This window comes from Wyeomyia smithii, chromosome 1 (assembly GCF_029784165.1).
Source record: "Wyeomyia smithii strain HCP4-BCI-WySm-NY-G18 chromosome 1, ASM2978416v1, whole genome shotgun sequence".
NCBI lineage: Eukaryota > Metazoa > Arthropoda > Insecta > Diptera > Culicidae > Wyeomyia > Wyeomyia smithii.
The window spans coordinates 150,566,303-150,593,243 of record NC_073694.1 but is presented as its reverse complement, the minus strand read 5'-3'; the positions used below and the strand labels follow the sequence as shown (position 1 = coordinate 150,593,243).

At 40.1% G+C, this 26,941-nt stretch overlaps 1 protein-coding gene, 1 long non-coding RNA gene and 1 other non-coding gene across 8 annotated transcripts in view; all 3 read right to left on the bottom strand.

Moving 5' to 3' along the window:
- Window positions 1-359: 359 nt before the first annotated feature.
- LOC129718639 (lipase 3-like) overlaps window positions 360-26,941 on the bottom strand; it is a 52,152-nt gene continuing 25,570 nt past the window's right edge. For all 6 annotated transcript variants that reach the window (XM_055669609.1, XM_055669611.1, XM_055669610.1 and 3 more), the window contains 3 exons: window positions 1,757-2,141; window positions 1,503-1,702; window positions 360-1,017 (listed from right to left, as the gene is read on the bottom strand). In XM_055669609.1, the coding sequence (XP_055525584.1) occupies window positions 472-1,017; window positions 1,503-1,702; window positions 1,757-2,141 (1,131 nt within the window). In that variant the 3' untranslated portion in view covers window positions 360-471. The remainder of the gene's footprint in view (window positions 1,018-1,502; window positions 1,703-1,756; window positions 2,142-26,941) is intronic.
- On the bottom strand, window positions 8,636-9,242 carry LOC129718640 (uncharacterized). Its single transcript, XR_008726984.1, has 3 exons — window positions 9,096-9,242; window positions 9,001-9,032; window positions 8,636-8,784 (listed from the first exon to the last, which is right to left on the bottom strand). It is a non-coding gene; the product is annotated as an uncharacterized LOC129718640 (long non-coding RNA).
- Window positions 13,601-13,741, bottom strand: LOC129719226 (U4 spliceosomal RNA). The gene has a single exon (XR_008727156.1). It is a non-coding gene; the product is annotated as a U4 spliceosomal RNA (small nuclear RNA).

Genomic DNA, 26,941 nt, shown 5'->3' with positions numbered 1-26,941 from the left:
ATCATTTTTTGAAAATCACGTTTAACTCAGAAAAATTTATTCTTTTAGGTGATATATGAAAATCAGAAAATCGTATAAAGCTAAACAACCCAATTTATACCTTTTCTTACTCTAGCGGGTGGTAAATGTATGGCTCTTTTTGCGTAGATCCGTACCACATCCAATTCATACTTTATTGAGTTCATCAATTCAAGTATGATTGAATTGATCTAGTAGTAAAATTGTAATAACCGTCTGTAGGTTACGTTTATGAGATCTCATCAATTTTCTGGAAATGCCCTAAAAGGTCGTTTTGAATGTTGAAGAATTTCCTGAATTTCGGATAGTTTTAATGACCTAGAAATGAACGCCGAAGACAATTGTTTTCCAGAATATTTTTATCTACATATACACATAGTAGACCAACTTTTAAGCGTTTCTTGTCATGTGTAGGGAAGAGAGCTATCGTCACCATCATCCGTCCCCTTCAAACTACTTATACCGTTGCATAAGCATTACCAGCTGCTTGTAGACTACCTCCGGTGCGTCGTTGCCCCACAGAAAGTCCACATGGTTGAAATTGTCGTTTGGCACGCGGAACATCCCGATAGAGGTGCTCGTTAGTCGGTTGAACAGGTTGGCCACATCCAGCGGACCTGCCAGCCAATCGTTGTTCGCATAGAACAGAGCGATGGGCGTGGAAATGTTCTCTAGGTTGTAACTCGGTGGCTTAGATTGACCGTACCGCCGTTGATTTTCTGCTTCGCCATAGTCAAATTGCTGGAAGTTACCATGTTCGTGAATTTCCTGGGCATAATGAACTACCGTCTTGGTCGAGGTTCCGGCAGGCGTATGACCGAAGATGACCGGCATCAATGTGGCATTGTACTGCTCCTTATCAAAGCCGCAAAGCACAAACACGGTGTTCTCGCAGATGTATTTTTCAGCCTCAGTCAATTCACAGCCATATTTTGCCAAATAGCGGATGATTTTGTTCTGAGGCATGAATTCGTTGCTACCGAAGAATTTCAGGATCATCTGGTGAGAAACAAGGCATTAAAATTCGTGATTCAAATGCTTAGACAACTTGTGTTGATTTAGCAAGAGGTGTAATGCAATCCTCGTAAAGGACGTTAGCCTTCCCCTGGTGGTGAACTCGATTATGCAGGTTTATGATTGAAAAGTACGGAGACGGTTACTTTAGATAGAGGGCAAATTGTAAACCGGGTCACCAACGTAGAATAGGAGGAACAGAGGAGCTGGTTTTTATTTCTAGTTAAGTGGAAACAAACTCACCAACAGACGCAGCGACAGTCGCTTGAGGATATCGTTGGCGAACCCGTCTACCCAATTGGGAATGTGGAGACTGGGAAATTGACTTAGCGGTATCTTCAGGGGCGAACGACGATGATGAGAGTTGAACAGGGATATATGTGTGTATGGTGAGTGGAAAGATGGAAGCAGTTAACATCGGTTGTTGAGAAGTAGCATTTACAATGAACTTGTAGGTTTTTCCTATTTACCTCAATATCATTGGAGAAGGGAGCTAGCAGACGAATCGGACTCTTGACATGCCCCATAAATGCGACCGGTGCCATGGCAAATACGGCTTCGATTTTCTGGTTATACTCCGGGCGGCTGGAAAGTAGTGCAAATGCCATAGTAGTTCCCATCGAGTGTCCAACGTACAAAAGATTACGCGAGGTATCGTTGTGCTCAAGTTCTGAAAGATTGAAGAGATCTTGGATGTTCTGAATGACGCATGAATCGAACCTACCTCGCATCGCGTACACAAAATCGATCTCCGCTGGAATATCGTACAGCGCCATTTCATGCCAGCTGAAATCCCAAAAGGCCGTCTCATCGCTGCTCATGGTTACATGTTTCCGAGAGTAAGTATTACCGCGTGCATTACCCAGCCATACGTCGTATCCAGCATCGGCCAAAATAAAAGCGAGAGCCTTTTCCGGCCCACTTAGAAGCCAATCAGCCGAACTGGATAGCAGCCCATGTTGTAGGAACACAGGTTGGCCGGTTCCCTTCCCGGCTGGTCCGCATCCAACTCGACCGCAAGGAATCCGGTGCAACGTCAACAGGTAACCGTCCGCTGTTTTCAGGGTATGCGACTCCGCACTGTAGCCGTGTCGGACGGCGATTTCTGGCTGTAATTGAGGATTAAAAAGATGATTAAATTACTCAAAATAGTAAGAAATACTAAAAATATAATCGTAAAAAGCTTCAGGTCTTTTTCAAATTTTGTTAATCGAAATTCGAGTTTTTGAAGTTAAACAATTCTAAAAAATCACAGGAGGGTGGTATGCAAAGCCACGACCGCAAAGTTGAAGTAGAATACTTTTACAAGAAAGATAACACGGCTACTTGCGTGTCAGTCATTTTTTCTAGTAAATAAACGTTGGCCGTTCATTGGCAGTATTGTGATTTCTCATTGTTTGATATTTTGAATGAAGTTTATTGAATATTTTTAAAATTTTGCGCAAATGAGAAGTTGAAGTGCTACCGAATTGTAATATGCACATTTAATACGACATCATCAAACAGGAACGGAACAAAGGCTACGGCTATGCAGAACACGAATGACGGCGCAATGCGATTCGCCTTACCGTGGTAAAATGTACAGCTCTTTTTACGGTGAAGTAGATCTATACATTTCAACACCTTTCGTCTTGCCGAATCGTATCGCGCCGTCATTTGCGTTCTGCATAACCGTAGCCAAACACTATAATAATAGACAGAGTATGAAGATAATTAACTATAATACAATAGCGCAAAACGAGAAAATATTAACTTTTCAAATATTCATTTGTGTTCTTCAAATTTCAGTTGTTCAATTTAATATCTGATGAGGGCTCTCATATAGGCCAAATAATGCATTCCCAATTAAATTTTAGGTCTATAACATTGTCGACCGTGCTTGGGAAAGCAATCGTATAACGACCAATCAGAGGTCGAATTTTGTGTTTTGACAAGGCTTGACAATTTTCAATAGTACATTAGTTCGAATGAAAAAAATGCAATTTCCTGCATTTGGTAGGAATCTCAGAAGATTTTCTAATCGATTGCTGCAAAAACGAAGGAAATCCATCGGAAAATAACCGATTTATTAGCATTTGAAATTGAACATATTTCCCACTTTTTTCGGTTTTAGATTTTAATTTCACATCCCTATATGTAGCCGAACTTCCTGAGAGAAGTATTCTACTTCAAAAGGAATGTATCAAAAATTAGACGCACAGACTAACAGATGTAACATTGGAACCTAGCTCCATCGCACCCAAAAAACGATCATTTCAAATTCTCAATATAATAATAGACATTGCGCGACAACGCCGTCTGGAGCGATTTCAAGTCATCTCATACGTATTTTTTAATTCCAAATTTGACACATGTACGTACGCTAGCGCTGATGTTGAAATACACAACGCAGTGCGAACACGACAGCAGGTGGTGCTAGTGTTCCTATCGTTAAGTACTGGTATTATACGAACAATGATTTTATTGAAAATTTGTTCAAAGTGTTATGTCTGTTAGTCTGTGGTAGTCGTATCGTAAATATTTATGACGTATTAACATAAAAAGGTGCAAATTGTTTTACCGCGTTACAGAATATCTTGTTTACATTGCCAGAAGTATATTCATAAATCACTTCGTTAAGCTTACAATGTTTTCTTTAAAATGTTGTGGATCGACTTGGAACCATAAGGGACGATCCATTAATGATGTCACGCAAAATTTGGAAAAAATTAACTCCCCCCTCCCCCTTGTCACAAGTTGTCACAACTTCCTTTACCCCCTCCCCCCTTATTACGTCACGTTTTTATATTCCCCTTCCCCTTCTTTGGTGAAAATTGATTGAAAATCGAGAAATTTGTTAGGAATGTATTTTTTCTTAATAAGAACGATTTTACTGAAAGAAAAACAGAAACTAAAAGGAAAAGAAGATTAAAAAGATAACTAGAAAAGCGTTTAGTTCTTAGTCCAAGGATGCTGCTGATGGAGTCGCATATCGACGACATAGAAAGCCGGGACATTAACTGCAGCATCATTGCTGATTTTTGAAAAACCATCAATATTTAGTTCCTCTTCTTCAATCAATTCGCAATCCAAATCTTCTCCACATGTTACAATAACCAAGCATTTTTATTTACGTTTTGTCACAATTTTTGTATTGATTGGATTGGAGACACTCAAAATTAATGAAATCATTAATGAATGGTCCCTAAAAGCAAGTTCAGCACATTCAACCAAATCGCGAAACGAATGTAGATTCATCTGAGAAGCGTGAAACAGATCCTCGTAAAGTTTGGTAATCCTGGTACATCCTGGAAAACATATTTGCCTTAATTTGTGATTTGGCCAAGGAACTCAAAACGAGCACCGAAATGATTCAGCGAACTAAGTGCAGACATGACTTGAAAATATACAGAAAGCAGAAATTGCTCAAAGAAACTCTAGAGCAGCAATATCGCGCCAAAACGAGCGTATTTTGGATAACCCAAACCAGTACATGTTACTGGACATATAAAAAAAAAACAATCAAAAACACTGTCGGGAATTTCGACTTAAATTCTAACTCTTTCTGGCATTTTGTACAATGATAAAAACATTCTCCTATTCAGAGCTATACCGTTATTAACAACTTACGACTGATAATTGCTTTAGTAAAATTGAGTATATCGGCTTTCCAGTCATCTGCTTATCAAAACGAAAATTTGTTTTCTATTTCCGACGTTTCGATTTAATATAAAATCTTTTTCAAGGATTCTACAAATATACAAGTTGTTACAAAAATCCAATAATCAGAGAACAGTCACTTACAGAAAGGATATCATTTTTTGTCTAATAGCTTTATGTTTTGAGCATCAACGGTCAAAGATTTAATTGTGGCTAGCATTCGTTCACTGTAACCGGGTTGTGAGGACAAAAAATTATAATTATAGGGCAAATTTTTTTAGAAAAAGTATTACCGTTTTTGCATTTGAAATAAAATAAACATGTAACTAAAAAAATATATCACTCTAAGCTGAATTCGTAGTAGCACTTGTCACTGCGTATAACTGTATTTTCAAATTGTTAAATTCTAGTTCGGTGAGCTGGTTTGGTGAGATGAACTGTGTGAAAACCACAGTATACTGATGTGGATTATAATTCTGATCTATTGCCTATTTTGGTCTTCAGTGTGTGTAATATCCCTGCGTAAGTCGAACTAAGACAATCGACATCAGTGCGTTTGTTTACGGTATGCTCGGTGTTCATGATGTGACAAACTTCGAGAATAGGAAATGCAGACGGTCGGCGATGATGGTCCAGAATTATTGTTTTTTCCAGGTTTGAAATTTTTAAAAAAAGTTATTACCAACGTACCATATTCTGTCCAAAGTGATTCGACGAAGTAGCTAAATCGATAATATACATTTAAAATGCATTGCAGCCATTTTTCTGGACTAGTAAACGACGAAGGAAAATGCTCTGTATTGATAATTTTGGAGTAGGGTAAGGAACGAATGAAGTAGTGGCGCCTATTTTATTCAGTCAAAACGAAAACGGGCCAGAAACTCCTGAATTTTAATCAACATAAACAAATTCAATGACAGAAACGAAAACTTTGATTAGCTGACTGCCCTACGAGTGTATAAAATACCAATCAATCCCCCTAGAGCTATACCAGTTTTTATACCTCATTTGAAAAAGCCGCGTTTTCTAAGCGAAACGTGATTTTTAAAAATGTTTAGCGTTTTCCTTCGATTTTAAAATGGAGGATAAAAAACTGCTCGAAACGTCTTAAATTACAGTTCGCCCATGTACGGTAATGGGAGAACTGTCATTTAAGGCATTTCGAGCAGTTTTTTATTCTTAATTTAAAAATCGAAGGACAACGATAAACAATTTTTAGAAATCACGTTTTGCTCAGAAAATTGCACTCTTCCAGCTGATATATAAAACTCAGAAAACCATGTAAAACTATAAGACCCAACTAAACCCATTTAGGCATTATTTGGGTATTGAAAAAAATCCCCTGCGAAACAGATGCAAACTGCTCGAAATAGGTACGGGGTGAATGACTAAAATCTAAAAATAAGAACTGCTAGAGAAAATGTAAGCGAACAAATTGATACACTTTTATTTGTATTTCGACTTAGACATTTGGAGTATTTTCCCAATACACAGGAGACAGCATAAGCTGGTTGAAATAGGTTCCCAACCTTAATTTAAGTCCGTATGAAGGAACCAAGACTTGAAAAATTCTCGTTACCACTTTCAAAATGCAAAATGCCCGCATTAAGTAGTAGCAAGACAAGGCTTTTCACGCTCGTTATGAACGATATCGCAGAAGTAAATCTATGATAGGCGTGCGTCCTAATACGCGGTAGTGGGTGGTGGGCTTTCACTATTCGTTTATTCCCATCCCCACTACCGGATGACCGCAAACTATAGTGCTGACCTGGTAAGGCAGTGGCCTCGCCCGGCCTTCGCTGGCCTGCTGTATGTACGGACCGGAGGTGTGCAGTTTGTACATATTGCTTTCGGGTTGACGTTTATGTGAACGGTATTCGGGCGAGGTAATTCTATTTATATTCCAGGCTTCCTCGTGCCTTCTTTTTTATGAGCGTATCAGCTGAATCATTTCACAATATTTTAGTTTGCATGAGCAACACCGGTGAAGTTTCCCTGACTCCGTTGAACGGTGATACGAAAACTAAAATAAAATTTATTATTTCAGATATAATGAGAAAACGATTTTAAAAAATAGTGAAAAAGAATTCGGACTCTTACTAATTACATATTACTGAGCGGTTTATAGGTTAAGGCCAAGTAACCAAGCTATTTTCGTCAAGCAATACGAATATTAGACTTGTGTGTGGATGATTGGGAGTAGCGACGGTCGAATAGGTTATTATCGTTATCGATAACAATAGTTTATGATAATTGCATTTGTTCCAAGAGAAATAACATAATGAAGTCATAGTAAATTTTCCGCAATGGTTTTTACGATTTCATTCAACCCTGGTGAAAGCTTTGGTCACAGGCAAACTAAGAATAAGGCCGTACATGTTGATTTTCCTATGTCACAGCGGTGTACAACAACGACCCCGTCACTTCAATATCATATCGTTGCTGAAACTTTGTTGAAAAGAAAACCAAGGATCTATGTCCGCAGACTCCGGTACTACCAGAGCAGTGACACATCGGCCTCATGGGGTCCTGAAGTTTTACACGGTTTTCTGATTTTTATATATCACCTGAAAGAGTGCGATTTTCTGAGCAAAACGTGATTTTTTATCGTTGTCCTTCGATTTTCAAATGAAAAATAAAAAACTGCTCGAAATGGCTCAAATGACAGTTCTCCTATATACCGTTAAAAATCGAAGGAAAACGATAAACATTTTCAAGAATCACGTTTTGCTCAGAAAACGCGACTTTTCCAAAGATATATTATGCATTAAGTTGATAATTGGAGTTGTCGACTAGCGACATTCGATTTTACTCTCATACCGTACATTATACTTAACGTCGGAAGTAGTGCGCTGTATAGCGCATCTGATTTGCTATACAGCGCATTACATCCGACGTTATGTATGATGTACGGTATGAGAGAAAAATCGAATGTCGTTAGTCGGAAAATTCGGCTTTCTACTTGGGCGACAATATAAAAACTGGTATGGCTTTAGGACCCAATTGTATTAGCCAAGATGCGGCATCGCGTGATCAATTAACTGGCGATCAGTGACAGGGTGTGTGGTACGGATTGTACCACTACTTAGCTATCAACTAAATCATCGGTTTTACAACTGCTTTATCATACTTATCATCAAACTATCCACGCGTAAAAAGTTGTTGTGGTTGAAAATGTCTACGATCGCTACTCATCAAGGTCTTCGAGAACATGCACGCTTAGATGAGAAGAGTAGCCTCCGCACCGAGTCAAACGACAACAACCAGCGATTCGTCAATTTTGTAGTTTCTTTAGGTCTAGCGACCCGAAAAACGTTCTTTCTCCACAAACATATTCACAAGACCCCAAGGCAGGGTAGTTGATGTGGATAGTTTAGGTAGTAACCCACTCGGAATTATCAGACGAAACCAAAAATCGTAAATCAAGTAGAGAACTCAGACGCTATTTCCCTCGAGGTTGGCTGATGCAGGATCCGTACGGTCATTAGGTAAACTGCAACGACGGTAATATGAGTGTAGGGCAGGCACGACTGGTTAGATGGGGTATGCAAGGCAGTGCAGTGTGCATTCAGTGTACACAATTCAGCGAGGAGCTCGAATAGTCGACGAGCTGAAATGGGCACTAGTAACCACTGACGTCAACACCAGCAAAGAGATCCATAAGCGGATTTAATAAGCGATTCGTGCCTACGTTACATTTCGATGGACTCTGAAATTGAGTTGCGTGTACCGCACAACGAAGTTTATGCTATATTAAAACATTGCTTAGACCGGTGGTTCTGTATAGACTTGAGACAGCTACAGTGCTCGCGTGGGACCTGAATATCCTTGGTGTTTTCCCGCAGAAAGTGCTGCGTACTACCTACAGGGGCGTACAGACGGAAGACGAAACAGCGTATATTATCGCATAAATATCCTGAATGGTTCACGCCTGCGCTTGTTAACCCAATGAAAGAGAAATACTACAAGGTATACAGCCCTAGGGTTGTATGAAATGGTGACGTGGGACTAAACACTGTAATTAGGGGATTTTTTGTTACAAAATATACAGAGTCTGCAGACAGAATCAATGTGTTTGCTCAGCGACTGTACGTATTTTTATTTTCAGCCTCCCTGGAAATCAATATTTGGAATATATTCAACAACACTCAAAAGAACATCATTTATATTTGGCGATATTATGCCTGTAGTATTTTTTTGTGCAAAAAATATGTATTCGACAAGGCACAAGCATATCGTGCTTGTTGAAGAAGCACAAAGAATTTCTCGTAATGCGTCAAAGTCAGAATTAACTCTATATCCTCAAAAACCAAATCCAATTATACTTACGTTATCATAATGAATGGTTTTGTTTTATTTAACTGTAATTAAATCAAATCTATGGTATGGATCTTACTTTCAAAATAATATGGAAGCCCTTACACAAAGGTTCATCAATTAGCAAACAGAAGAAAATATTTTAAACAAAATTATTAACAAGTTCCAGCAAAAAATCGTAGCAATCCACAATTACATTTTTTTTTGCTTGACAATTTTGTTTATTTGCCTACAACTACATTCGCTGTATTACGGAGACAGGAAATATACGTTTATTATGGTAAAGCTTAGAATAATCATATATCATCCAACAATTTTGAAATGTAAAAGAGATTCTGTACGAATCTCACTAAATAAACAAAAAAAAATAACAAGCATTCGCAGGCTCTTACTCTTCTATAAATGTATATATTTAGGAATTTACTCTTTCGATACTATCCGGTCAAGATTATTTAGTGAATATCGAAGATAAAATTAAATAAATATCCGTTGCAAAAATTTTTAATTCTTGTTGAGTAATTTATGGCAATCATATTTATGAGATAAACTTTCAATCACCATCAACAGCAGCATTGCAGTTTTTCCTCAATTGCATACAAATAGAAATGTACGAACAAAAGCGTACCACTGCAATACGAATAGTACCGCTGCAGTACGAATAGAAGTGTACCGCTGAAATGTACGAATAGAAAAGTACCACTGCAATCATAGACGACGAGAGACCTGCGGTTCTTTACTCCACTGGTACTGTTGCTTTTACCGGCATGTTTTCTTTCAAGACATCAGTTTTTATTAGGTTCTTCAGAACCTAACACGCAGGTTTAGAAATTGTTCAAGGATGGGTATTGTTTCAAACTTTTAGGAAAACTTTTACCTTCGAGACATCACATTAGTCTAAGCTCATGGAAGCAAAAATAAATTGACCTATTGGGACGGGGAGACTCTGTCAATTTTTATTTCGAAATTGATACAGGGAATATCACAGGGAACGGATGGTGTCCATTCACGTTGTCTGTGCTAGGAATGCTCGCATGTAATTGATTCACTATTGACGTTAATTTGTTATTGAAATTTTTCATCAATTTTACCGCTTAGCAATGAAATTAGAGTGATAATTAGCAAATTACAAAATTGTTATACATTTTATCTATCCAACAACATATTGGTTTTATCGAATAAACTTAGTCGATGGTAATCTGTGCGAATGTGGAGGGTATGAAGATATAGATCATATAGTCTTCGTATGCCCTAAGTACCACAGAGCAAGGACCAAGCTTATTGATTCTCTCCGAAAACAGAAAGTGACATTTACAATGCAAGTACGGGATGCGCTTGCTATCCGCAACCCAGCGCTTGTAATACCTATTTATGACTTTTTAAGAGATATCAAGTATCGAATTTGATTATCTCCTTGCTTCTTCTTCTTATTTTTCCAACACAACCTCCATCAAAAAGTTTCACACTAATTCTGTTCCTTTTTCTTTTTTCTTTTATTGATCTTTTTAGAGACACATGAATCATCGCTTCTTTCTGAGAGACATGATCCACCAAACATAGATATAAGTTTTGATTTCTAAAGATATAAGGAACCATCACACCTTAACGAATAGTATTAAGAATTGATATTTACTCATACAGAGAAGAACTTTATTTATTATTGTTATTGTTAGCCGTAGGTTTAAATGATATGTATTTTTAAATTGTATTTATAAAAGAGAAAAGATGAGAGGGTTTTTATGCCTGTTTGAGGAGGAGCAGTCGGGATACAGGCTCTACTCAAGCTGGCTTTTCCCTACTCCAAAAGATATTCGGCCCCGTTATGCTTTGCGGTTGGGCCTAAATAAATACTAGTTATAAAATAAAAAAAAACATATTGGTTATTATTATCCATCATGTGGTTATGCTGTTATTAACGTTTAAAATCTGACGCAACATTTGCCCGTTTCATTTCCAATTTTACAGAATGCATCCCAGTATAGTAAACAAAGACGTGTCCCACGTCAAAAAAGTGCTTTGAAACAAATGCGTCGCTCAGCGTCCCATGAAAATGTATTAAAGTTCAAAGAAGTACTGCGAACGTTTAAAGCGGTTCACAGGGAAGCGTATCAGGTTTTTATGTCCGATATTTAAAACAGCTTGAAAAGTAACCCAAAATCGTTCTGGAAACTTATAAAAAGCAGGAGAAAGAATTCTTGTGTTCCAGAAATCGTGAAATACAATGGTGTCGCTTCTACTGATGCTTAATCATCGACGGATCTTTTTGCGAGGTACTTTAAAAGCGTATTTACCGAGAATACTGATGGAAGTAGCAAACCGATGTTTAATGACGGAGTAACATATCAGTTTTCGCACAACAGCGTGGAGAAAGAGATTCGAGAACTAGATACGAAGAAGTTCACTAGCCCAGATCAATCAACGAACCTACTTTTGAAACAGTTTCAGTAAGAATTTGTGAGGCCTTTTACATGGTTATTCAACTTGTCGCTTGCTTCCGGGCATTTTCCGTCGATTTGGAGAATTTCGCATATTACGCCGGTGTATAAAAAAGGGTCGCGCTATGATGTACAGCGGTTCTCAAGCTCTTTTCGTCCGCGTACCCCCTTGCGATAATTTCCAAATCTATAGTACCCCCTGGGTTTGGAATGTTCTCGCAGGGTGGGAGAGAGTAGTGGTAAATCATGTTGTGGTAGTTTAGTTCAGGTTTCAAATTGAACTATGGCTTGTTTGATTGCTGCAATCATTTTCTAAGAGCAAGTTTGAACAACACATGAAGCATTGTGACGAAAAATTGCTTTGTCGGCCATTACTGATGTTACTTTCGCGTACCCCCTGAAGGCATTCGCGTACCCCTAGGGGTACGTATACCCCAGGTTGAGAACCGCTGATGTAGAAAATTATTGGGGATTGCAATACAATCAGCTGTCCCGAAGATCTTCGAATCACTAGTGTATAAAACGCTTAATGAAACAATCGCTTATCAGATTTCTCCAGTGCAGTATGGATTTTTGAAACACAAATCCGTTGTTACAAACCTTTGTGAGTTTACCGCTTTGGTTACGGACTACATCTCCAAAGGGATTCAAGTTGATTGTATCTATACAGACTTGAGCAAAGCCTTCGACGCTGTAAGCATTGATAGTATATTAAGGGCAGTAGCAGACTGTCTGTTCGTGCTTTTGATGAATAAACTGTCCGATGAGATCTGCCATGCAATCGTTTTAATTTACGCAGATGATGTGAATTTATTTCTTACTATTAAACATAATGACGACTGTCAAAGATTGTAGAGTGATTTGGTAATTTTTGGAAGATTCTGTGATAGTTGCGGACTACATGTGAACGCGAACAAATGCTATTTATGTAACCTTTTTATAATTTTTTCTTAATTCTCAGCGCGATTTGCAGTGTTATTCACAAACGCTATTGATTCTGTTTCGAAAGTATTCAGAAGAAATGATTAAAAAACCTATAGCAAATGAAGTTTTTTGCGGATTTCAAAATTTACGCGCTAGGTATCCCCCGCGAACCATTGCAATTTGCCGATGATACAGGGTGGTTTGAATTCTCAGTATATTTCTTCAAACATTGCAAGCAATTGAACAACACATATTACGAGTGAACACACGCTATCAGCACACGCCCAAATAATCCTCAATCGTATGAGCAGGTGTTGCAGAAAAAATCATATAAACATATAGGTCATTTTATATAAAGTGACCATGAAAAATCACACACTTGAACGACCACGCAGATTTGTTAAAAGTTGGGGAATTATTCATCTATTGTCACTTTGGAAATATCCTAACTTTGGTATTGATTGGAATACCCTCCGGTCTGTAAGAGCCCTCTCTTTGTTGCAAAATAACGGAAAATAGTACAGATAAAACAGATTTCTACAGCTGCCAGTACAGATGAAAATGTGGCAACACTGGTCATAGAGAACTTTTTATGACAATAAAAGTATGTACTACTTTTTAATTCTTTATTTCGAAATTTTACCAGAATGAGAGAGACTGCGGGTTTACGCGAGCAGTTCTGCTGACATCTCTGGGTTTTAAACATATGTTATATAGGGTATCGAACGTCTCGTCAGCAGGGATGCCACATGTACAGATTAATCTGTATTTTACAGAGTTTTGGCCGAAGTAACGGTACAGAATCTGTATATACAGATATACAGATTTTCGTCGAAAAGTACAGATATTCAGATTTTTCGAAATTGACAATAATTTTTAAAAACAATCCAAATTTTATTCCATTGAATATTGAGCAAATTGAACATATTTTCAACTCCTCACACGTTTTAAGCCAAAATTTTGTTTATGTACCATATAAACTTAAAAAATACAAAGTTCTTTATGTTTAAACAATACAGATTTTTTTTACAGATATTTTTGTTCCAGATACAGATGCTCAGATTTTTTCAAGGGAAAACACTGATTTAAATGTGGCAACCCTGCTCGTCAGAGGTTTTCTTCGGCCCCCTTTTGCATAAGATTGCTGCAGAAACTCTGTCGAAGAAAACCACTGACGAAGACGTTCGATACCCTATGTGTTTAGTTAATAACCGACGGTTAGTACCCGTTAATCAAACTTTTTAATCAAATTATGTCCCCTTGCGGGGCTGTCAAAAATTGCCATAGCGGACGGTATTTCACGTCCTCAAGGCGGGGTATTGGTATTAGTTTTCAACTAGCAATAATCGCACCTCGGTTGTACCTCATTGGTTACGATATCGCCACTGCGCAAAGCTAACGAGAAAACGGCCGCTGCCAGCAGTACTGTCAGGCAGTGTATTCTACTCTAGCGATGCACAAAGAGTGCGAAAGAACACCGCCACGGGGTAGCACATTTTTTCGTTCCTTTTTTCGCTTTGATTAGGGGCGTCGTGTTCTTCTTTTGCTGCTTTCTTTCTGTCTGATTACGAAAATGACGCGCCGTGCGTTGCCGACACAGCTGCGGTGCGTCTGCGGCGACCGAATGCACGAGGAGCATGGGGTTGCTTCCTATCTCCTGTTAGTCATTTGTATGGATGGAAGCCCCTGTTTTGATTTTCGCGCAGTCGTTTTCCCGCTCTTTTATTGCTGCTGAGTATGAGACATGTTATACAGCGCTTGGTGGAAACAGATTAACAGAAATGCATAGTGAAGCGGATTCCTTCTGTAAAATTCTACCTTTTTCGTCGAGATTATGACTTACGGCTCAATTTATGCTAATGTCATGACTAATACAAATGTCAACAATAGCGGATTTCGAATATACAATAAGTTAAGGATGGGTTTATATTATCTTAACGCATTTTTCAGATTTTGGAACTTTTATTCCTTGAATCGCTAAAGAAAACGATACGGGGGCAATTTCATTAGAGTCCGGTCAGGTAATCCACTAATCAGCACTGTAAGCAGTCCTTCGCTCAAAAGCAAAGGACTGCTTCTACGATTTCTTAAACTGTTTAATAAGCTAATCAGGAGCATTGCTTATTCGGCAGCCGAACAGATAAGTCGAGATTTCTGTTTGCTCTGCTTTTTACTGTAATAAATTCCCGCTTTATTTTAGCGTTCGCGACGCAGTGCAGTGTTGTGGTGGTGATACGCTGTAGGTGCTAACGAGTGCGCTACGATCAGCGTTTGTGGTAATTTCCCCCCTCTAGCAGCTGAGGAGTGTTGTAGTGGTGTTGCGCGTGTGCTGATACGTGTCGTGCCGGTCCGAGTGTGGATATTCCGTCTCGCAGCAGTGAAGGTCAACTCGATTGGTGGTGGATCCCCACAGGGGAAAAAGCAAGCGGTTTCGCTGCTTTGCTGTTGGAGCGACAGCGTAACCGGTGCTGGTTCACATCTACATATAAAAGATAAGTGTCAACCATTCTTTTCTCTGTTCCTTTCCTATATATATATACATACATATTTCGGTTTTGGATTCGCTTAGTCATTTTTTTCTTCTTATATATAGTCGCTTTCTTTACATTTAAGAATATAAGTATTCAACTGCATATATCTAATAGCTCTTAACGACAGATAGTTCACAGCCGCTCCATGGCGGCGGGTGGATTGTCTATCCCTCCGGACCTTTTAGCCAGTTCAGGGGGTGAAGAATCCGAAATGGATTTCTCTGACATCCCGAAAAACGATGTAGATGGCTTCTTTGACGTTATAAAAAAACGAAAAAGAGCGCGCAAAACTGTCTCGCCTGTGCCACCCACTAATGATGTAACAGTTCGGGTGAAGAAATATAAGGAAGACCAACCTGGACTTCGTTGGGTAGTTTTCTTCCGGCCCAGAAACAAACCCCTAAAGGTCGTTCAGATCTGTAAACTTCTGCGAAAAAGATATACCAGCTTGGTAGAGGTTTATAAAGTTAAAGCCGATAAACTGAAGGCCACATTTTCTGATCTTCAACATGCAAATGCAGTTGTTGAAGATCAAAATTTTACGATCGAGTACCGGGTGTATATTCCGGCTCGAGCAACTGAGATCGAGGGCGTCATAACGGAACCCGATCTCACAGAGAAAGAAGTTATGGAAGGAGCGGGTCGTTTCAAAAACCCAAACCTCCCAGAAATTAAAGTCTTAGAGTGCCGGAGAATGTACTCTAAGGACAACACGGGTAGCTACTCTCCGAACGATTCGTTTCGAGTCACCTTCGAAGGGAAAGTGCTCCCAGATTTCTTCGAGCTGTACAAGCTCAGACTACCGGTACGACTTTTTATCCCAAAAGTCATGTCGTGTACAAATTGTCTGCAGCTAGGGCACACGAAAACCTACTGCAGCAATAAAACCAAATGCTGCAAGTGTGGGGAAATCATGGAGAGTAACCATGCTTGTAGTGAACAGGAAGCAAAATGCTCCCTATGTGGTGGTAGCCCACACAAAGTCGAGACGTGCGAAAAATATAAGCTACGGTTTGACGCACTGAAAAAATCGACAAAACAACGTAGTAAGCAGTCTTTCGCACAGATGCTAAAGACTGCCCTACAGCAGGAAGAAAATCGTTACTCCAGTTTGGAGAACGATGATTCGAATGATGACGAGGAGGATTATCAACCACTCCCGTCAACCGGAGCTGTGCGAAAACGGCCAAGTGCATCTTCTCCTAAACTCCCCAGAAAGGAGCAGAAGAAGACGCCAACTGATACTCCGCAAGGTTCCGCTCCAAAGCAAAATGCTAAAGCGACTCCTCCTGGTTTCAGAGTTAACTACGATCAGGAGTTTCCTAAACTTCCAGGGAAACAATCTGTTACCACCCCTAAACTGTCAACGGAGTCTGAAATACCGTCTACTGATGGGCGTATTTCATTCAAAATGATCGTTGAATGGATATTCACCACTTTTGGTTTATCCGATGCTCTTAAAAGTATGATTTCGGCTTGGCTTCCAACAATTTGCATGTTGGGTAAGCAACTAAGCACCAAATGGCCCCTCCTCGCGTTCGTATCCTTCGATGTCTAAATCAGACAGCCGAAGTGACGAATCGACAACAAGGATCATACAATGGAACTGTAGAAGCTTGATCCCCAAATTAGATAAATTTAAACTCCTGCTTCACGATAGCAAATGCGATATTTTCGCGCTATCTGAAACATGGTTATCAACTGATACGACACTAGCCGTTCAAGACTTCAATATCATCCGTTTAGACCGAGGAAACTCTTATGGCGGAGTGCTCCTTGGTATAAAAAAATGCTACCCATTCTTCCGAATTCCTCTCCCAGCAATTGATGGCATAGAAATTGTTGCTTGCCATATAACAGTTGCTGGTGAGAGCCTTACGGTCGCATCAGTCTACATTCCACCTAGAGCTATTATAAACCGGTTGCAGCTAACACAAATAACGGAACTGCTGCCGACTCCACGCCTTATCCTGGGAGATTTCAATTCTCACGGTATAGCGTGGGGAGCACCTGGAGATGATAACCGGGCTATTCTTATTGAAAGCTTACTAGACGAGTTCGATATGACCCTATTGAACATACCTGGGTTAGCTACAAGAATAGCAAGGCCTCCAGTACGAGAGAGCACTTTAGATTTATCTATGTGTTCCTCCTCAATAGCTTTGGATTGTAAATGGGAGATTATTCAAGATCCCCATGGTAGTGATCATTTGCCAATAAGTATTTCGATTATGAGCAGACTCCAGTCTGTTACCACAGTCGAAGTAGAGTATGATCTCACCCGGAATATTGATTGGGAAAAATTCTCGAACATGATATCCCAGGAGCTCGAAACAACCGACGAGCTTTCTCCATCAGACGAATACAACTTCCTTGCGACATTAGTTTTAGATAGCGCGTTGCAATCTCAGACGAGGCCCGCCCCTGAGAACAAGTTGAAAATTCGTCCTAACAAACAATGGTGGGACAAAGAATGTACCGAGATGAAAAAAACTCTGAAAAGAGCATACCTAGCATTCAGGAATGATCATTCCATTCAACTTTTTGATCAGTTTAGAGAGCTGGAACTAGAACAGGCTAAACTGCACAAACTAAAAAAAAGATCATACTGGCAAAGTTTCATAAGCACGTTACCCAGAGATGCTTCTATGAGCTATCTCTGGAATACGGCTCGAAAAATGCGCAATAGGTCCGACAGTAATGAGGCAAATGAATACTCTGAACGTTGGATCTATGATTTCGCAAAAAAGGTATGCCCAGACGCTGTCCCATCACAGCAAAAATTCAGCGATACAACGGCTTTTGAAGAACCAGAATTTACCATGTTGGAGTTTTCAATTGCCCTCGCGTCTTGCAAGAACAAGGCTCCAGGACCGGACAGGATCAAATTTAATTTGATGAAAAACCTGCCGGACTCGGCCAAGATACGATTTCTTAAACTGTTTAATAAGCTTATCAGGAACAATATGATCCCGAAAGCTTGGAGACAGGTTAAGATTATCGCAATCAAAAAGCCAGATAAACCTGCCGCAGATCACCGCTCGTATAGGCCGATTGCGATGCTCTCATGCATACGCAAATTGCTTGAAAAAATGATCCTTCGTAGACTTGACAACTGGGCAGAGTCAACTAACCAACTATCAGAGACCCAGTTCGGCTTTCGTAGGGGCAAGGGCCCTAACGATTGCCTGGCATTGCTAGCCACAGAAGCGGAAATGGCTCTTGGTAGCAAACAACAAATGACCTCGGTTTTCCTGGATATCACAGGCGCATTTGATTCAGTTTCAATTGAAATTCTCTCCGAGAAACTGCATCAAAGAGGATTCTCCCCTATATTGACAAATTTTTTGGTCAACCTGCTGTCTGAAAAGCATTTACTTTTCAACCACGGTTCTTCAACAATAACACGAACAAGCTACATGGGTCTCCCCCAAGGCTCTTGTCTGAGTCCGCTGTTGTACAACTTCTACATCAGTGACATCGACACATGCTTGACGGACGGCTGCACGATGCGCCAGTTAGCTGACGACTGTGTAGTTTCAGCCACGGCGTCTCTAGCCGCAGACATGAAGAACAGCCTGCAAAACACGCTCGACAATCTGACCGGTTGGGCCAGTTGTCTTGGAATCGAGTTCTCGCTTGAAAAAACGGAGATGGTAGTCTTTTCAAAAAAGCGACCACCACCTCGTTTTGAGCTAGTTCTGTCCGGAAGACCCATCACTCAGTCACCTAGCTTCAAATATCTCGGAGTATGGTATGACTCTAAGTGCACATGGGAAAAACATGTCAATTACCTGAAGCAAAGATGCCAACCAAGGATCAATTTCCTTCGAATGGTAACAGGAACATCATGGGGAGCCCATCCAGAGGATTTGATACGACTCTATCAAACCACGATTCTGCCCGTAATAGAATACGGCAGCATATGCTTCAGAGGTGTCGCAGCTTCACACATGCTGAAACTCGAGAGGATACAATACCGTTGTTTGCGTATCGCTCTAGGCTGCATGCAGTCGACACATACCATGTCCCTAGAGGTCATAGCTGGAATACTACCTCTCAAAGAGAGGCTGTTTGAGTTGGCTTTTCGTTTCCTCATTAGATCGGAAATAGCAAATCCAATGCTTATTGCGAACTATGAGAAATGTTTGGAAGTTGTTCAGAAACCCTGTATGTCAGTATACCAGCGGTTCATGACCATGGAGATAAACCCTTCGGTTGTTGCTCCATCCCGTGAGATTTCAACATCGCTCAACAATTCTTCTGTTGTATTTGATTTGACGATGAAACAAGAAATCCATGGAATTCCCGATCACCTCAAACCAACAGTTGTGCCATCAATATTTTCGGCAAAATTTGGCCACCTCCCAAAACAGAATTCCTTTTTCACGGACGGATCTGTGATGGATGGACAATCCGGATATGGCGTTTTCAACACAGATCATCGCATATCTCGCAAACTGGCACAGCCCTGCTCCATATACGTAGCTGAATTAGCTGCCATACACAATTCACTGCGAATTATCGAGCTCAAGACACCAGACAATTACTTCATCTTCTCGGACAGCCTCAGTTCTATCGAAGCTCTCCGATCGATTAAACCGGTCAAGCACCCGTCCTATTTCCTTCCGGAAATTAGACGGATATTAGAAGTGCTGGTTGATCGGTCTTTCATTATCTGCTTTGTGTGGGTCCCCTCTCATTGCTCAATCCCAGGCAATGAAGAAGCTGATTTATTAGCAAAAAGGGGTGCCATAGAAGGAGATATATTTGATAGACCGATCACCTATACCGAGTATTTTCATCTGCCCCGACAACTGGCTCTGGAAAACTGGCAGGAAAAGTGGGATAAAGACGACCTTGGGCGATGGATGCACTCGATCTCGCCCAAAGTGTCTACAAAAGCTTGGTTCAAAGGGTTAGATTTAACTCGTGATTTCATTCGAGTTATTTCGCGCCTAATGTCCAATCACTATGTTGCAAACGCACACCTCTATCGAATAAACTTAGTCGATAGTAATCTGTGCGAATGTGGAGGGTACGAAGATATTGACCACATAGTCTTCGTATGCCCTAAGTACCACAGAGCAAGGGCCAAGCTTATAGATTCTCTCCGGAAACAGAAAGAGACGTTTACAATGCAAGTACGGGATGTACTTGCTAGCCGCAACCCCGCGCTTGTAATACCCATTTACGACTTTTTAAGAGATATCAAGTATCGAATTTGATTATCTCTATGCTTTCTCTCCTAATTTCTCCCAACACAACAATCATAAAAAGTTTCACACTAATTCTGTTTTTTTTTTTCTTCTTTCTTTCGTTCATTTTTTTTTATAGAAACATGAATCATCGCTTCTTTTTGAGAGACAGGATCCACCGATCTTAGATATAAGTTTTGATTTCAAAGAGATAAGGAACCATCACCCTCAACGAATAGTAGTAAGGATTAGTATTTAGTTATAAAGAGAAAAACTTTGATGTTAATGTTAGTCGTAGGCTTAAATGACATGTATTTTTAAATTGTATTTTTTAAAGAGAAAAGATGAGAGGGTTTTTATGCCTGTTTGAGGAGGAGCAGTCGGGATACAGGCTCTACTCAAGCTGGCTTTTCCCTACTCCAAAAGATATTCGGCCCCGTTATGCTTCGCGGTTGGGCCTAAATAAATATTAGAGTTTAAAAAAAAAAAAAAGCTAATCAGGAACAATATGATTCCGGAAGCTTGGAGACAGGTTAAGATTATCGCAATCAAAAAGCCAGACAAACCTGCCGCAGATCACCGCTCGTACAGGCCGATTACGATGCACTCATGCATACGCAAATTGCTTGAAAAAATGATCCTGCGTAGACTTGACAACTGGGCAGAAACAACTAACCAACTATTAGAGACCCAGTTCGGCTTTCGTAGGGGCAAGGGCCCTAACGATTGCCTGGCATTGCTAGCCACAGAAGCGGAAATGGCTCTTGGCAGCAAACAACAAATGACCTCGGTTACAGCAACAGGAAAACCCATATTCCAGCTTGGAACATGACGATCCCAATGATGATGAAGAGGTATATCAACCTCTTCCGTCAAGTGGAGCCCTGCGTAAACGACCAAGCGTATCTTCCCCCAAGCTTCCTAGAAAGGAGCAGAAGAAAACACATATAGATACCCCAAGTGGTTCACCTTCCAAGCAAAATATTGCTAAGCCGTCACCTCCAGGATTCAAGCTTAATCCTGAGGGTAACAATTTCGATAAAGAGTTTCCCAAACTACCAGGAAAACAATCTGCTTCCGCCAAAAAACAGACATCGGAATCTGAAATACCGACCACTGATGGACGTATCTCATTCAAAATGATCGTTGAATGAATATTTACCACTTTTGGTCTATCTGATTCCCTCAAGAGTATGATTTCGGCTTGGCTTCCAACAATTTGCATGTTGGGTAAGCAATTAAGCACCAAATGGCCCCTCCTCGCGTTCGTATCCTTCGATGTCTAAATCAGACAGCCGAAGTGACGAATCGACAACAAGGATCATACAATGGAACTGTAGAAGCTTGATCCCCAAATTAGATAAATTTAAACTCCTGCTTCACGATAGCAAATGCGATATTTTCGCGCTATCTGAAACATGGTTGTCAACTGATACGACACTTGCCGTTCAAGACTTCAATGTCATCCGTTTAGACCGAGGAAACTCTTATGGCGGAGTGCTCCTTGGTATCAAAAAATGCTACCCATTCTTCCGAATTCCTCTCCCAGCAATTGATGCAATAGAAATTGTTGCTTGCCATATAACAATTGCTGGGGAGGGCCTCACTGTCGCATCAGTCTACATTCCGCCTAGAGCGGTTATTAACCGGTTGCAGCTGTTAGCTACGAGAATTGCAAGGCCTCCAATACGAGAGAGCACATTAGACTTGTCGATGTGTTCCTCCTCAATGGCTTTGGACTGCAAATGGGAGATTATTCAAGATCCCCACGGTAGCGGCCATTTGCCAATCAGTATTTCGATTAAGAGCAGGCTCCATTCTGCTACCACAGTCGAAGTAGAGTATGATCTTACCCGGAATATTGATTGGGAAAAATTCTCGAACACAATATCCCAGGGTCTCGAAACAACGGATGAGCTTTCTTCATCCGACGAATACAACTTCCTTGCAACATTAGTGCTAGATAGCGCGTTGCAATCTCAGAAGAGACCTGCCCCTGAGAACAAGTTGAAAATTCGTCCCAACAAGCAATGGTGGGACAAAGAATGCACCGAGATAAAAAAATCATACATCATACATAGCATTCAGGGATAGTGGTTCAATTGAGCTTTATGATCAGTTTAGGGAGCTGGAAATAAAACAGTCTAAGCTACACAAACTGAAAAAAAAATCATACTGGCAAAATTTCATAAGCTCGTTACCCAGAGATGCTTCTATGAGCTATCTCTGGAATACGGCTCGAAAAATGCGCAATAGGTCGGACAGTAATGAGGCTAATGAATACTCTGAACGTTGGATCTATGATTTCGCGAAAAAGGTATGCCCAGACGCTGTCCCATCACAGCAAAAATTTAGCGATACAACAGCTATTGAAGAATCAGAATTTACCATGTTGGAGTTTTCAATTGCCCTCGCGTCTTGCAAGAACAAGGCTCCAGGACCGGACAGGATCAAATTTAATTTGATGAAAAACCTGCCGGACTCGGCCAAGCTACGATTTCTTAAACTGTTTAATAAGCTTATCAGGAACAATATGATTCCGAAAGCTTGGAGACAGGTTAAAATTATCGCAATCAAAAAGCCAGACAAACCTGCCGCAGATCACCGCTCGTACAGGCCGATTGCGATGCTCTCATGCATACGCAAATTGCTTGAAAAAATGATCCTGCGTAGACTTGACAACTGGGCAGAAACAACTAACCAACTTTCAGAGACCCAGTTCGGCTTCCGTAGGGGCAAGGGCCCTAACGATTGCCTGGCATTGCTAGCCACAGAAGCGGAAATGGCTCTTGGCAGCAAACAACAAATGACCTCGGTTTTCCTGGATATCACAGGCGCATTTGATTCAGTTTCAATCGAAATTCTTTCCGAGAAACTGCATCAGAGAGGATTCTCCCCTATATTAACAAACTTTTTGATCAACCTGCTGTCTGAAAAGCATTTACTTTTCAACCACGGTTCTTCAACAATAACACGAACAAGCTACATGGGTCTCCCCCAAGGCTCTTGTCTGAGTCCGCTGTTGTACAACTTCTACATCAGTGACATCGACACATGCTCGACGGACGGCTGTACAATGCGCCAGTTAGCTGACGACTGCGTTGTATCAGTCACGGCGACTCTAGCTGTAGACATGAAAAACAGCCTGCAAAATACGCTAGATAATCTGACCGGTTGGGCCAGTTGTCTTGGAATCGAATTCTCGCCTGAAAAAACGGAGATGGTAGTCTTTTCAAAAAAGCGACCACCACCTCGCTTCGAGCTAGTTCTGTCCGGAATACCCATCACTCAGTCACCTAGCTTCAAGTATCTAGGAGTATGGTATGACTCTAAGTGCACATGGGAAAAACATGCCAATTACCTGAAGCAAAGATGCCAACCGAGAATTAATTTTCTTCGGATGGTAACAGGAACATCATGGGGAGCGCATCCAGAGGATTTAATACGACTCTACCAAACCACTATTCTCCCCGTAATAGAATACGGCAGCATATGCTTCAGAGGAATCGCAGCCTCACACATGCTGAAGCTAGAGAGGATACAATACCGTTGTTTGCGTATCGCTCTAGGCTGCATGCAATCGACACATACCATGTCCCTAGAGGTCATTGCGGGAGTACTACCACTCAAAGAGAGGCTATTCGAGTTGGCTCTTCGTTTCCTCATCAGATCGGAGATAGCAAACCCAATGATAATCGAGAACTATGAGAGGTGTTTGGAAGTTGTTCAGAAACCCTGTATGTCAGTATACCAGCGGTTCATGACCATGGAGATAAACCCTTCGGTTGTTGTTCCATCCCGTGAGATTTCAACATCGCTCAACAATTCTTCTGTTGTATTTGATTTGACGATGAAACTAGAAATCCATGGAATTCCCGGATTATAAATATAATATAAATATTTTCGGCAAAATTCGGCCACCTCCCAGAACAGAACTCCTTTTTCACGGACGGATCTGTGATGGATGGACAATCCGGATATGGCGTTTTTAACACAGATCATCACATATCCCGCAAACTGGCACAGCCTTGCTCCATATATGTAGCTGAATTAGCTGCCATACACAATTCACTGCGAATTATCGAGCTCAAGACACCAGGCAATTATTTCATCTTCTCGGACAGCCTCAGTTCTATCGAAGCTCTCCGATCGATTAAACCGGTCAAGCACCCGTTCTATTTCCTTCCGGAAATTAGACGGATATTAGAAGTGCTGGTTGATCGGTCTTTCATTATCTGCTTTGTGTGGGTCCCCTCTCATTGCTCAATCCCAGGCAATGAAGAAGCTGATTTATTAGCGAAAAGGGGTGCCATAGAAGGAGATATATTTGATAGACCGATCATCTATACCGAGTATTTTCACCTGCCTCGACAGCTGGCCCTGGCAAACTGGCAGGAAAAATGGGATAAAGACGATCTTGGGCGATGGATGCACTCGATTTCGCCCAAAGTGTCTACAAAAGCTTGGTTCAAAGGGTTAGATTTAACTCGAGATTTCATTCGAGTTATTTCGCGCCTAATGTCCAATCACTATGTTGCAAACGCACACCTTTATCGAATAAACTTAGTCGATAGTAATCTGTGCGAATGTGGAGGGTACGAAGATATAGATCATATAGTCTTCGTATGCCCTAAGTACCACAGAGCAAGGACCAAGCTTATTGATTCTCTCCGGAAACAGAAAGTGACGTTCACAATGCAAGTACGGGATGCGCTTGCTAGCCGCAACCCAGCGCTTGTAATACCTATTTATGACTTTTTAAGAGATATCAAGTATCGAATTTGATTATCTCCTTGCTTCTTCTTCTTATTTTTATAACACAACCTCCATCAAAAAGTTTCACACTAATTCTGTTCCTTTTTTTTTTTCTTTTATTGATCTTTTTAGAGACACATGAATCATCGCTTCTTTCTGAGAGACATGATCCACCAAACATAGATATAAGTTTTGATTTCTAAAGATATAAGGAACCATCACACCTTAACGAATAGTATTAAGAATTGATATTTACTCATACAGAGAAGAACTTTATTTATTATTGTTATTGTTAGCCGTAGGTTTAAATGATATGTATTTTTAAATTGTATTTATAAAAGAGAAAAGATGAGAGGGTTTTTATGCCTGTTTGAGGAGGAGCAGTCGGGATACAGGCTCTACTCAAGCTGGCTTTTCCCTACTCCAAAAGATATTCGGCCCCGTTATGCTTTGCGGTTGGGCCTAAATAAATATTAGAGTTTAAAAAAAAAAAGGACTGCTTTTCAGAAAAACTAACGAGGTCTCCGTAAAATTGAAATCCTTGAATGCAGAAGAATGTGTTCCAAGGGCTTGATTTAACTCGGGATTTTATACGAGTTATTTCTCGCCTAATGTCAAACCATTACATTGCAAATGCCCACCTCTATCGAATAGGAATAATCGATAGCAACTTTTGCGAATGTGGAGGGTACGAAGATATCGAACACGTAGCCTTCGTATGCCCCAAATACCACAGAACAAGGATTAAACTTCTCGATTCCCTCCGGGAACGGAATGCATCATCTGCAATGCAAGTTCGGGATGCACTTGCCAGTAAAGATATCAATTTTTTTTACCCATGTTTACCAATTCATTAGAGATATAAATTATCGTATCTGAATCCTCTTACTTTCTCTGTTTCTCTATGCAGATCTACAAGGATAATACTAATCTTTGTTTTTATCTCTCTATTTTTCATCTTAGGTTAAGACCCCCAAGAGACAAGGACTCATCATCCCTTAGTTTTAATTACATGTTCATATAAATAGATCGTTTCTCATAAAGATAGCTATAGATAGATGTACATATTAGTTTTTAGGTTGAATTAATTTTGTATTTTTGAATTGTATTTTTTAAAGAGGAAAGATGAGAGAGTTTTTATGCCAGTTTGAGGAGGAGCAGTCGGGATACAGGCTCTACTCAAGCTGGCTATTTCCTACTCCAAAAGACTTTCGGCCCTGTTATGCTTCGCGGTTGGGCCTTAATAAATATTCGAATTAGAAAAAAAAAGAATGTGTTCCAAGGGTAGTACTGGTAAATAGGTACTCCCCGAACGACTGGTGTCGAGTTACTTTTGAAGGAAAAGTGCTTACGCATTTTTTTCAACTTTTCAACCTTCGACTACCCGTAAGACTTTGCTTTGGTCGAAATAAATACTATACACTTAAATTTTTTTGCCGGGTCTCGGTAATTTATTGCCGAGAACGGCACCACTGAGTGCTCGGTTAAGAAAAAACCTAAATTAATCCACCTAGCGGGAGACCCAGCCTTTCTCATTCGAAGTTATTATTGGTTAAAATAGATTTACATCAACACTTAAAAAATACACCTTAATAATTTCTGCTGGATTTGTTATTCATTCTAAAAACAAATTTTTGGTAGCCAACAGCACAACTATACCGAACATTCAAAATATAACATTCACACACATAAGAACATACATTAACACATATACATGCAAATAACATTGAATTCTTTCAAATATATGATGCGGTTTTGTTTTTGATCCTGGTATAATCGGTTTGTACTCATATACCGCGTATAAATATATAGATTGTTTATGTCAACTTTAGTCAGTAGATTTCAAATAATTCATAATTAAATGTTGTTCCTTATATATTAATTTAAATGAATTTTCGGCCGTATATTCGGCTGAACACAACGTTGATCGTATGATAACAAAATAACCAAATGATCATTGTTTGAAATTTAAATTGTTTCTTTCGCTTTCCAATTGTTCATGTACGAAAACGATTGAAAATTGTCCGAACTATTGCACAAGAAATAATTAATTATGCGCCTATGGAATAAGGCACGCTAATCCGTGGCGCACCAAGTCTTGTTCTTATTTGAG